Here is a 12,216-nt window from a genome sequence, read left to right as displayed (position 1 = left end):
CGGTTAGGAATGCCCATAACCGTGTATTGATCTGCTTGAGTTGTTGTTGTTAAATCTGAAGGTAAACAACAGCGGTGTTGGGTGTAAAAAGTATGATTGTAAGCCCGGCCATTACGCATCGACGGTTTTTAGAGTTATTACATCAATTAATGCCACGAACAGTGGACGATAAACGCTCTGAAGTTTGTTTCCTATTTAAGTTACAACCAATAAAATATAATTAAACAGAAAAACTCTATTGTACTATATCCATACTCAAACCGTTGGCACGAGGCACCAATTTGTGTGTTAGAGGTGACCAAAAAACACAAATCTGTTCAAAGTGTGCAGAATTACTTAATATAATCGATATAGGTCTTGTATATTATCATATATTATTATTATTATTATTATTATGTGGTGTCATCATCATAACCTATATAATAGCCTATATCATAGGCTGGTATGCCTTTGGAGACATAATATTAGAATTTCGCGAGCTTTGGTGTCCTGAATTCTAAGATTTTGGGATATATTTCGTTGAATTATAATTAAGAAAAAATAATGTCAGGGAAATAGCAAAGCCTCGCCCTTATATTATTATTATTATATATACTAATAGTAGCCGGCGGTGGTCGAGTCTTGTGTCCGTGTAATAATATAACACAAATACAACCGCTGTACATATATATATATATATATAAAACGTAATTGTCGGTCACGCCGGGTACACGGCGGTTACCGTGGTTACGGTATATACGGTTATTCGAGGAGATTGATATTAATATTATAAAAAAAAAAGGTATTTGTCTCGTGATCCTATATGGCGCCAGCGGTGCCCTTTAATTTGGCGACTTCAGCAGGTTTTGTAATATTATTATAAACTAAACGACTAGGAGGCACCCCCCCCCCCTTGTTCATCCGGGGTTTTTCCGTGTGCCAGTATAAATTACAACTAGTATAATGTACACCTATCCGGCGAGTAAAACACTGTCCGCATTCGTCTCGGGAATTCCCAAAGGCAAAACGGGGTTTATCCCTGTTTTTCGGACCTTCTTCCCCCCTCCAAATTTGGTAGCTTATAAACGGGCTATATTGTCCTGTAAGATTCATCGTTTTCCTTTTGAGTTACTCGGCAATTATAATCAAACAAACTTGTCTAACGATTTGGTGTAATATAACATTTTCGAATACCGTCGTTACTGTAAAATTAAAATTAAAAAATACTACACCAATTTTTTATTTAATATATTATGTTCTCATAAAAAAAAGTATTTTTAAAGTAATAAAAAATATATATATATATTTAAAAAAAAATTACAAATGAAGATATACTGAAAAAAATAAATAAAAGAATAGCCTCGTCATCAATCATGGTAAATATAATAAGCATAATATGGTCGATACTTCTCTCAAAGCCTTATATATTTTTTAATTTGTATGTACGGGTGATCCAACTAACGTAAGACACTCATTTTCTCTGAAAACATAAATAATCTGAGAATTTTTTTTTCCTCAACTCTTAGGTACATATTTTACTACATTTTTCAATATTTTGAAAATTGTTATCACCAGTCCTATAAGGACTATAAGTCCAAAAAGGGTGATTTTTTTTTTTTTTTTAATGGCAACATATGTTTTTAACTACATAATTTGTAGACAAAAAATTAAAAAATATGTTAGCGTTTGAATTTTTTATTTTCATTTATCTGTACATTAGCTATGACTTTATAAAGATAGTACATTTCCTTAGAGAAAATGTGTGTCTTACGTTGGATCACCCTGTATATATCGGTGTCTTGCAAAAAAGTACACAGTCTAATTGAATTGGCCTTAAAATAATAAAAACTTCAACAATTTGACCAAAAATGGCTCATAGTTACTCTACCTAGGTCGTTGACATGTTAATAGCTATAATATTGGAAAATCCAAAACCCTAACAATTTGACTTTATGTATAGCTGAAATTTAACTGCTGCAAAAAAAAAATCTGGTAAATTTCGCAAGTCTCTTTATGAATTTAAATTTCAAGCAGGTGTTATAATCCAAGACATGTTATCCAATGTGCTATTATGCTTAATGCTATACCTTGGAAAGGTAATATGTAATATTACCATTATATAAAATATAAAGTGAAGCTTGACAAAAATATATTAAGCAGCGATAGTGTGATTGAAACCAGCTGATGCGCTATCTAAGTGTCATGTAAGTACTCACCTGGGACTTGATGGCTGCCAAGTGCATTTGCGCTGTCCTGAATTCGAATTTCTTGATACTTATGTCCTCTTGAATCTCGTTGGCTTTGCTGAACATGGATTGCTCTAGGCTCCTTTTTCGAAAAACAAAAAACCAGTATGTTGTATTAATAAAATAGATTAAAAAATGATAAAACGTTTTACAATTTGAACATATAAGTTATGACGTTGATAAATATAATGTCAAATCCATTAACCGTGCATTTAGTTTGTTCTCAAAAATAGTTTAACAGTTCTTTAAATTGTGCATCTTGTTTGGTTCATGTTCTAAAAACATATTATAAAGCTTGTGATAAACCACAAGAAATACCTGTAAAGTGTATTTTAAAAACTTGTCTAAATATTTTACTTTTTATAGGTTTTCATTAAGCATTATAAAATTTGGTTTAGGCGCCAAACACACTAATCAAAACGATAAAACACTCAAACGTTTCAAAAGATAATCGAAATCTGTTTACAATAATTGTTTGCCCAAAAAAATAGTTAAGTTCTTGTTGATAGGCGATTTTTAAATTATAAAATTATTTGCAATGAGAAATTAGTTACATTTTTTTTGTAATGTGAATAGTTCTAAAAAAATTGGCCTATATAAATTGAAATTGGACAACTTAAACATGATAAATACATAGAAACTCACACTGTACATGTTTAAGTATAAAAACGATTTGAAACATATAAATAAAACCGTATAAACCATACATAAACGTGTTAGTGATAATGAATTGGATTATATAACAGTGGCGTTTGGTTAGTAATTGATCTAAAATGTTGTTTTATAAATTTGTACATTATAAAATATGTTTATTTTATCTAGATACCTACCATTATATATATATTTTTTACTTAGACTTTACCAATACAATACATCTACCAAATAATAGTATGATATAATTTAAAAGGCTGCAATGCCAGATTAGCACTAGTAATACAAACGTCTTTTAAATAGTAATATCAATTAAATACAAACAAAAAAAAAAACGTTAATCTTTTTAAAAACGTTTGTCAATTATTTAAAATCATATTTTTTCAGGACAGCATTTTTAGCAAAATTCTGTTCGAATATTTTAAAAACAAGCAAAAAATGATCATAATAATAACTAAAATATTAGTACAATATTGGAAATAGTTTAACAGCACTTTACTTAAACAATATTTTTGAAAACCATAATGTCCTGTTAATAACTTAATGATAAAATGTCTGTATGATGTTAACCATTTTTTTTTGTCATTTTGAAAACATTTTTAAACTTAAGTAATTTTTTTAGCAATTTGGGACAAATATAAATTTTGTATTACATTTTCTTGTCCGGTTAATCAATACTCTTTCTTTCTTTTTTGACCAAACGATTTTAAGTCTTAAACATAAGTGACATTTTGATAAATTCAACTATACAAAATATGGTCAAACAAAAGTAATTATATTATATATTTAACAGTGCAACGGCACAGTGTTACATTTTGTAATGATAACACAACTATCAGAAACAGCTTAACGACTTCGATTTTACATTAAGTTAATTATTTGTAACTTCTGAGTGGATTAAAACAACTTCTATTTTGTAGTTAGCCGAACTTAAGTTTCAAAACTTCACTTAACATTTACCAACGACAATAGCTTTAATTAGTAACAACATAATATCGTTAAAATATAACGTTCAGCTTGTTTGTGGTAACAGCTTTTACAACTAAAAAAATTTGAGTGTGTGTTTAGATAGTAAATTAACATATTTTAATCATGATATTGGCTACGTTGTAAATTAAGGCGATAAAAAGTCTTGGAATAATTAAGTGTTGTACCGCTTTAAGTATTGAATCAAATAATTTTGTTAATCTAGACTTGGAATCATGTTTTCACAATACACATTACATTATGTACTCATTGTATATAACAAGATAGCCAATATACAAAAGAAATAATATAAATTAAATACTCAAGATGTACAATGTGACATCAATTTTATTTGTATCTCAATAATTGATGTAAGCCCGTCAATAAAATAATATAAATTGATTAATTCTATGATTTGGTGTAAGAACTGCTAGTGTTAATGGTATGGCTGACAAAAGTTCGGATTTTCTATTAGAAGTGATATCTAAAAGCATCTAATAAAGTTGTCACAGTATTGATATACATAATGAATTTCGTTGTGAATCAGTTTGTCATAGTTTTATAATACAAATAAAAATATATATATTATACAGTATAATGTAGTATTATACTGTATGAAAATCATAATGAATCTATTTAATAGATACCTATGTACAATAATGTAGAACTCTACAAGCTATAAAATAGAAATTTCCAATAAGAGCTTGCCTATTTTCTTATTATATTAGTGTTGACTAGTTTTTTATTTATGGACAATCATTGCATATTAGCTAAAATAATGAATAAACATACATGAAACTAAATAATGTACATATAAAGGGCAAAAATATCAAAACAAAAATGACAAATCAAAGCTGAATAATATCTTGTTACAAAATTTAAAGCATTTTTTAGGTTATATTTATTTTCAATTACAGTTTATAGTTGTATATTATATACAGGATGTCCCAAAAAAGATAAATAACTTTTGTTCTAGTTAATATTTTTAATATACATATTTTTTTTAAAATTAATTTACACTCGTTTGCGCTATAAGCTCCACGTTTTTTATTGCACTTAACTGTTTTACTTTTTAAAACATTTTTTTTTTTTGTTACATTTTTACAAAAAAATTCAAGATATCCATTTTATTGATGATAATTTGCTGAGAGTTTTGACTGGTCCATAACTAGTTTTGGATTATTTAAGTTTTAAGTTATTAAAGGGTAGGATGGGAGGTGGAATGCGGTAGATAGTTATTTTTATCTGCACGCATCACTCTACAGCACTCCTACACTTCAAACTTAAATAACTTTAAAAGTAATTATGAGTATTAAAATGAGTATAAAACAATTGTAAAATCTTAAAAGCCCTTTAGGCTAACATGAAAAGTGGATGGTCTTGGACAAACGTCACTGGACTCTGTCGTCGAGTCAGGAGGAGAGAATAGAATGATTTTTTCTTAAAAATAACTCGATGACACATTGCTCAAGGCCTAAGCAAGTGCCCAGACAGATGATGATTCGTTTTTCGCAGACACAAGTCGAACTTGGCTCGTTTCCAAAATTATCGACCGGACTTGCCGCCTTTGGATGTGCCACAAACGTTTTGGGCAAAATATACCGCCGAAGCAAACTGAATAATTCGTCATGCCGACACACGTGAATCGAATTTAATATGCTCGCATTCACTTAGATATACAGAGTTAACTCTACCTACACGTCACAGTGTCAAATGGCTATTCTCCCTATTTTTCTCTCTCTCTGTATCTCTCCCACGCACGCACACACACTAAATGCTAATAAATCTTGGCACGCCATCAAGCCTGTCTCGCATCAAACACCACCACACATACCACCCCTGTACCTACTGCTGAATGTAATCAAATCTCGCCTGCGAGCACAACAAAGCTTAACTTTGTCGAAACGTTTTCAAAAATATGACACGATAACAGTTGCGTCCACATGAGTTTGTCAGTAAAGCTTTAGAATTTAGATCTAAAAGAAAAACCACAATTTATAACAAAAATATAACTCGGATTTACTTTTGTAAGGATAGACTTTATTATGACACAACTGCAATTTTTAACCTTCAGACCCAGCCAAGTAGTTTTGGTGTAAAGCAAACAGAAGGGCTAAAGTAAGTCCACTTGGTTAGAAGGGAAATAATATACGGTGGTGATAAGATATCAATGATAACAGTTTCTCGAAGATACTTATCACATAAAAACGCGACGGCCGTAGTCTTAGAGCGTCACAGTGTGACCATTTGCGCAAAACTAAAAGTAGAATATAATTTGTATACGAAAGTCAAAACAATAATTTATTTAATGACTAGAAAAATTGCTTTAAGAGGGGTTTTTATATTATGTATTAACAATTAAAAAATTTAAGTTATAATTAATTTAAACAAATATATTCCATAAAATACAAACCGTAATATCAATATTTTAAACTGATAGTGATAAATAGATAAGAAAAGTTAAGGGTACGGTCATTGTATGCCCTTTCAACATGGCCGTCACGTTTTTGTTTACTTTAAAAGTGTCCCTTCTACTGCTTTTTTTTTCTTTTCTGTGGTCATATTGGTTTCGGTCGTTCTGTTTGCTTCACTATAGCATACACAGACTATACTGTATATTAATTCATAAACAATATAAAAAACAAAGAAAAAGTAATTACTGTCTGAGTTTGCGCGCATTGCCATATGGAAATCAGACCCGAAGAGAACGGTCTTTGCAAACGTCAATACCGTTGACAGTCGAAATTGACTTAAGTAAGTAATTAGTTAGGAACGGCCGCTAAGCCTTCCACAAATCGACCTGAATCAAAATGGGGGGGGGGAGGGGAGGACGTTGAAATAATAATAATTAGACGGTTCAATTTCATGGAAATATCTTTTAAAGAAAATTGTGGTGCCTGTGGTAGCTTTTGCAATAAACATAGCATTCCCCTGACCCTTTTTTCCTCCAAGTGTACAAGAGGGTTTAGAACCCATCGAGCTTTATTCTTTCTACTGCCCTAGATCTGATTTGACACGGTTAAAGAGACTGACATTATATGTTTATCGACGGTTCGGAAGTATTAGCTGTTATTTGTTGAACCTTTGCTGTAGACGTTTGAGAGTTTCAACCGAATCTTGTATTTGTTTCATCTGCGACTCGAGATCCATCAGCTCGGCTCTTATGGTGTCGTATCCAGCTCTGACGTCCAAATTGGCCAGTCTGTCGACGACCAGTTCGTTTTTCAGAGCCAACTGCGTGATCGCTTCCTGTCCAGAGAGAATAAAATATTAAATAATAACCGACCACCGACCCGAATAAAAAACGATACTTGCCGTCACTACCGGGTCTATAATCATGCCCTCGGTGTCGGCCGGTGCCTGGGGTGGACAATAGCTGCGAGTCCTTTGCGACGGATGGGGTGTGGTCGGCAAAGGATTCATAGACCTGGCGAATGCCACCATGTCTGCTTCGGGCTGTAGCTGTCGGCATTGCGACCCCAAAGCGTTGTACCTTTTCGACTGGTCGTTTGACTGCAAGTGTAAAAAAAAAAAAAAAAACGATTACGATAAGTTACTTCCAGAGCTAGTTAGAAGTGGCTTTATGTAGGTAGATTAGGTAAAAAGGAACGGCACAGACCTCCATTATAGGTTCAAATATCATAATTTATTGTAGTTTAGATAATATTATCATGTCTTGCCTGTCCTGAGTATAACGATGGAAATAATTCTTATCACTACCTACTTCTTTTTTTAGGCCTTCAAAGTAGAAAAAATTATTTTAATGACCACTAAACAATGTGTTAAAAAAGTAATTATAAATTATTTATATAAACCGGAAACGTTAAAAGAAAGTAAAATAAAATGTCAAATAATAACAAACTGTCAAATTAAATAATACAATCACTTATTAGTTATCACATAATATCTTAATAGCCAATGAGAACGTTGGAATCGAGGTAACCACTTTGGTAACCCCACTTACGTTTTGTTAACTTAACACAAATAGAATTTAACAATAATAATGTCACGGTGAAACTTATTTAGTTTAATCAGATGTTAAATTTAAATGAATCAATTTTCCACTCTGCTGTTCAAGTCAGAGTTAGATTTAGGTTATATTCAGACAAGATAGGTTAGTTTAGGGAAGCAAAGTGTAAAACAATCCGTTGTTTGTTCACTCACCTTGTTGCTTATAATGTCGGATCCTTGGAGTACAGAGTCCGACAAGGACAGGCACAGATCCGAATATACGTCTTCTAGTTCCTGTAAGGCAGCGATGGAGATTAAGACAATAGTTCACAAACTGGACCAATCAAACGTTTCGTGCTTACTTGTAGGAGTTGCGGTAACACGTACTGGTTGTATTGGTCGACCATACCGTTGGTGGCGTGCAGCTGTGTCACGTAGGCGTTGTGAGAGTCAAGGTACGAAGATAAAGATGCTGAACTGTTGGGAGAAGACAGCTGGGCTAAAAACGCCCGTTTGTAGTCGTCCCTGCACTGTAAAAAGCCACAATATCGGTTTTTGTCAACACATCATAATGGAATGGCACAAATGCAGCTAATGACATTTACAGATCTTAATTCTATCATGAATTCTACAATTTGCTGCCCTCCTGTTGGTTATCAAACGTCAAAGGCTGAAATAGGGAATAGAGGATCTATACAGCAGTTGATACACAAAATCAACAACTCACAGTGTGTGGTATCATCAGTTAAAACCTTTGGACGCATGACTAGACATAATGCGTTTTCTTGAGTGTAATCATATAGACCGCGGGTATGGTAACAAATTACAGAGTTTACAGAGAACTTAGCAGGGACAAATAGTGTTCAAATGAAAATAATGATGCGATAAAACTTTAACATGTACACCCGAGTTTACTTGGGCATAAGCAACACTAACAAAGTCATAAATAACTCGAGTTAGAATTTAGTTAGCACAACTCGACGCACTCACAATCAGGCCGCGCTTTCAAAGTGAATTTTCAATGATCTACCCAAACAACCGAAGCCAAATATCATATCTTAGCATATTGTTTTGGGGCATCCCGTTCGCAAGTTGAAAATATAAAGTCAGAGTTCATGTGACGTGAATTACTTGGCCGCCGGTAAGTTATTTTATACATATTCAATGCATGTACGTGCATGTTTTTTTAATATATATTTAAATATTACATATACCCCCCAAAAAAAAAAAAAATTTGAAAGTTTAATGTCAAAGGAATTGTTGTTTGTAAATAAACTAGTTTACTGAACATGTATTGTGTTTGCGTCGACCCTTTTAATAATATGCAAAATATGTAAAATGAAGTTTGGCCCAACGAAAAGTTTGTACTCGGAGCTCAAACTCGAATGATAAATATTCCTGACTTGATTTGGTCAGAAAGTGACATCAGCCGTTATCGCACTTTATTGCAGATTTATTCGTTGAAATTTCAAATGACCCTCTTTGATGGTAATATAGCGTGAAAATATTTGACTAAATCTAATTTGTTCAGCTTGACATAAATAAAAGGGGCCCACCTCTTCATTTAAAATATAACATGCATACCTAATTGACTGTCCATATATTATAATAACCGTGTTACACATAAATCCGGAACGGTATATTTTCAATTAATGTATTACTTCAAATAGAAAGTACTTTTAAGTGGAACAAAAACCAGAGATAATGACAATGTTAATTGCAAATGGCGGATTGGGAAGACATAGTCCAAGATGTGTGAATTAGAGTCACCTCTCACTATGTTATAGATTGAAGAACAGATAGAAAAAATACACCTACATGAATTAAAATATACTTCTCGTTTAAATGATCCAGTTCCTCCTCCTGTCTCTCATTCCATTAACAACCGAGTAAGTCGTATAGTTGTGCAATTGTACAATGAAAACAAACATACTATGTTTCACTGTACACGCAATTTCAATCATTTTGTTTGCAATATATAAATTGTAAATTTGGAATCAAGTTGTTTGATTTCAATGTACATTTATGATCAAAGCAGCCGAATAAGGGTACATAAGGTTCCAGACTTATATATATATATATACATAATATGTCGAACTCTTTGGACCCTTTTTATTGACAGTTTAATCATATTAGTCTCGAATGTTGTGTACAATCCGCAAGGATTATTATCGATCGACCGATGTCTAACCTTTGCTAGTTTGTCTTCGGCTTTCTGTAAGATTGTCTCCAGCGAATCTCTCTGGCTGAACACTTTGCGCGATTGAACCTTTCGGTGAAAAGATCTATCCAAAAGCGGTCTGGAAACCTGTCGGCTGAGCACGTTGGCCACGTCACTGATCGATTTCGAATCCGTTTCCACTTCTTGCAGGAACGTCTCCCACGTGTAAAACAACTGGCTCGGAAACGGAGGTCTGTAAAAAAAAATAAAAAAAAATACAAGCACCGACTGTGAATGCAATCTTTCCGTTGCAATCTCGACGGGTGTTGTACAGGAAACTGGAACGAATCGCATTTCCCCAAAGGCGGTTGGGTTGTAAAAATAGTATATCGAATTACATTTGGAAAAGCTCGGAGAGAGAGAAAAAGTGTTTTTAAAAACTCCCTTTCTCCGCAATTGTGCGCACAATTCGCTTTCCCCTGTGAAAATACAGCATCACCCGCCTCTGCTGTGTTTACCTGTCTTTCTTGAGATCCATGTTTTTCTTGCGAAAGTTCGTGACCAATAGCTGCAGCTCGGCCGCGTGTTGCTCGTACATCTGGGACAGTTCTTGCGAAAAGTCGGACACTGCAACAACACACAATAAAATCCATTACTTTAATTGCAAACAACCGGGTGGCACGTTTGTAAAAAAACGTTCACCGAGAAAATAACAGTAATCGTCATTATTATCAGTAAGAACGTTCATTTTTATACGTGCATATAGAATATTTTACACACCACCCATATATCTTTAAACCATAGAATAAACATGAATTGCAACAAAGCAATCAAGAAAGCTTTTTTTTTTAAGTTTTTAAACACAGTATAATCTTTATCAACTAATAGATACATTCCAATTTTTTGTGATAATGTGTTATCATTATAATTACTGATAAGCCATATCAGTTGTATCGAATGTGTACCAGAGAAATGTAATTTCGTCGTTAATGTCACACTGCAGTTTACCTTTTCAATTCATAACGATTTTTACATGCTAATAATATCATTTTTTACAGAACCGATGAGGGCGAATTTATTTCAACAATATGGAAACATTATCAGTGAATATCTCACCAGAAGCACAGTTGAATAACTCAAGTTATGTAGTAAATGTACATTAAATGCTGTTCAACTACACAATTTGTCGTCCCTATAGAAACGAGTGAGCAAACAATAATAATGTCGACGATAGCTCGATCAGCGGATAGTTTTTAGCCAATGGCGTCGTGGCGTGACACTTATTTCCTAGCCGAAGAGGTGCTGAGTCATTGTACGGCTCAAGATTGTTGGGTTGTGATTTACAGGGTGGTGAAAAACATCACAGAGCTCATCGCCGAGTACTACGACACCGAGCTGGTGCGACCTTTGTTGGCCGAAGCCGGCAAAGACATATCGTTTTGGTTCGAACCGAGTGGATTCAACCCGACGGTAACTATTGAAATAGAACAGCCGTTGTTTTTTAAATGAAAGAACTGATAAATAATTATCTGATAAGAGATAAGATATTAAAGATAAGAGATAAGTGATAAGATATTAGAGCTAAAAGATTACACATAAGTGATAAGAGAATATTGAGTGTCTATGAAACGACGAGGTGGTATGGAACATGTTCGGTGGCAATAAATAAAAATCAATTATATATTTCTTAACAAAATATTGTCTTAGCTCAAAACTTATCTACATCCGGAGACTGGTTTCCGAGTGTCGGTTCTGCCGTACCGCATACCGCATGCTCCGGACCCCGAACCGGACGTCCGCTGGATGCCGGACACGGGCAGTCCTTGGTGGCAAGACCAAAAGTACAACGTTGGCATGGAAACAAAAAGGCCGGTTTTAGTGCGGTTGTCGAATCCGCTGATAAACCGCAGTGCAATAATCAAGGTAAACCGGATATTAACAATGTCAAACGACAAAACTTATGACGAGAATTTCTGATGATTTATCTGATAAGATACGAGAGATAAGAGATAAGAGATGTGTATGTCTTAAGACCGGGTTAGTCTACACAAAAATCCAATAGTTGGCCGTCATGGTTTAAGGTTTGCTTGGAGGACACCATCGACCGGATACTGAAAAGGTACTCGTCCAAGTACAATCCGGACATAGGAAGTTACACGGTCAAGTACTTGAGCAGGCGGTTGGTGAAAACTAAGACTTTGTCCGGCAACCGAGTCACGCTACCGTATTCAACGGAAATCTTAGACCTGGTACAAGAAGAGT

The 12,216-nt window shown here is 33.8% G+C and overlaps 1 protein-coding gene across 13 annotated transcripts in view; it reads right to left on the bottom strand.

Annotated features, from left to right (window-relative positions):
• The window catches only part of LOC126838181 (uncharacterized), a 160,773-nt gene that overhangs the window by 74,606 nt on the left and 73,951 nt on the right, over positions 1 to 12,216 (bottom strand). For all 13 annotated transcript variants that reach the window (XM_050572355.1, XM_050572356.1, XM_050572358.1 and 10 more), the window contains exons 4-10: positions 10,473 to 10,581; positions 9,985 to 10,207; positions 8,156 to 8,323; positions 8,007 to 8,087; positions 7,154 to 7,355; positions 6,925 to 7,087; positions 2,196 to 2,307 (exon numbers count right to left, since the gene is read on the bottom strand). In XM_050572355.1, the coding sequence (XP_050428312.1) occupies positions 2,196 to 2,307; positions 6,925 to 7,087; positions 7,154 to 7,355; positions 8,007 to 8,087; positions 8,156 to 8,323; positions 9,985 to 10,207; positions 10,473 to 10,581 (1,058 nt within the window). The remainder of the gene's footprint in view (positions 1 to 2,195; positions 2,308 to 6,924; positions 7,088 to 7,153; positions 7,356 to 8,006; positions 8,088 to 8,155; positions 8,324 to 9,984; positions 10,208 to 10,472; positions 10,582 to 12,216) is intronic.

Source organism: Adelges cooleyi, unplaced genomic scaffold, assembly GCF_023614345.1.
Source record: "Adelges cooleyi isolate 19-005CV unplaced genomic scaffold, UGA_ACOO_1.1 ACOO_flye_CR_arks_rails_tigmint_CR_PRNA_30, whole genome shotgun sequence".
In the NCBI taxonomy this organism is placed as follows: Eukaryota; Metazoa; Arthropoda; class Insecta; order Hemiptera; family Adelgidae; genus Adelges; species Adelges cooleyi.
The sequence above is the reverse complement of the archived record's forward strand: the minus strand, read 5'-3'. Positions and strand labels throughout refer to the sequence as shown.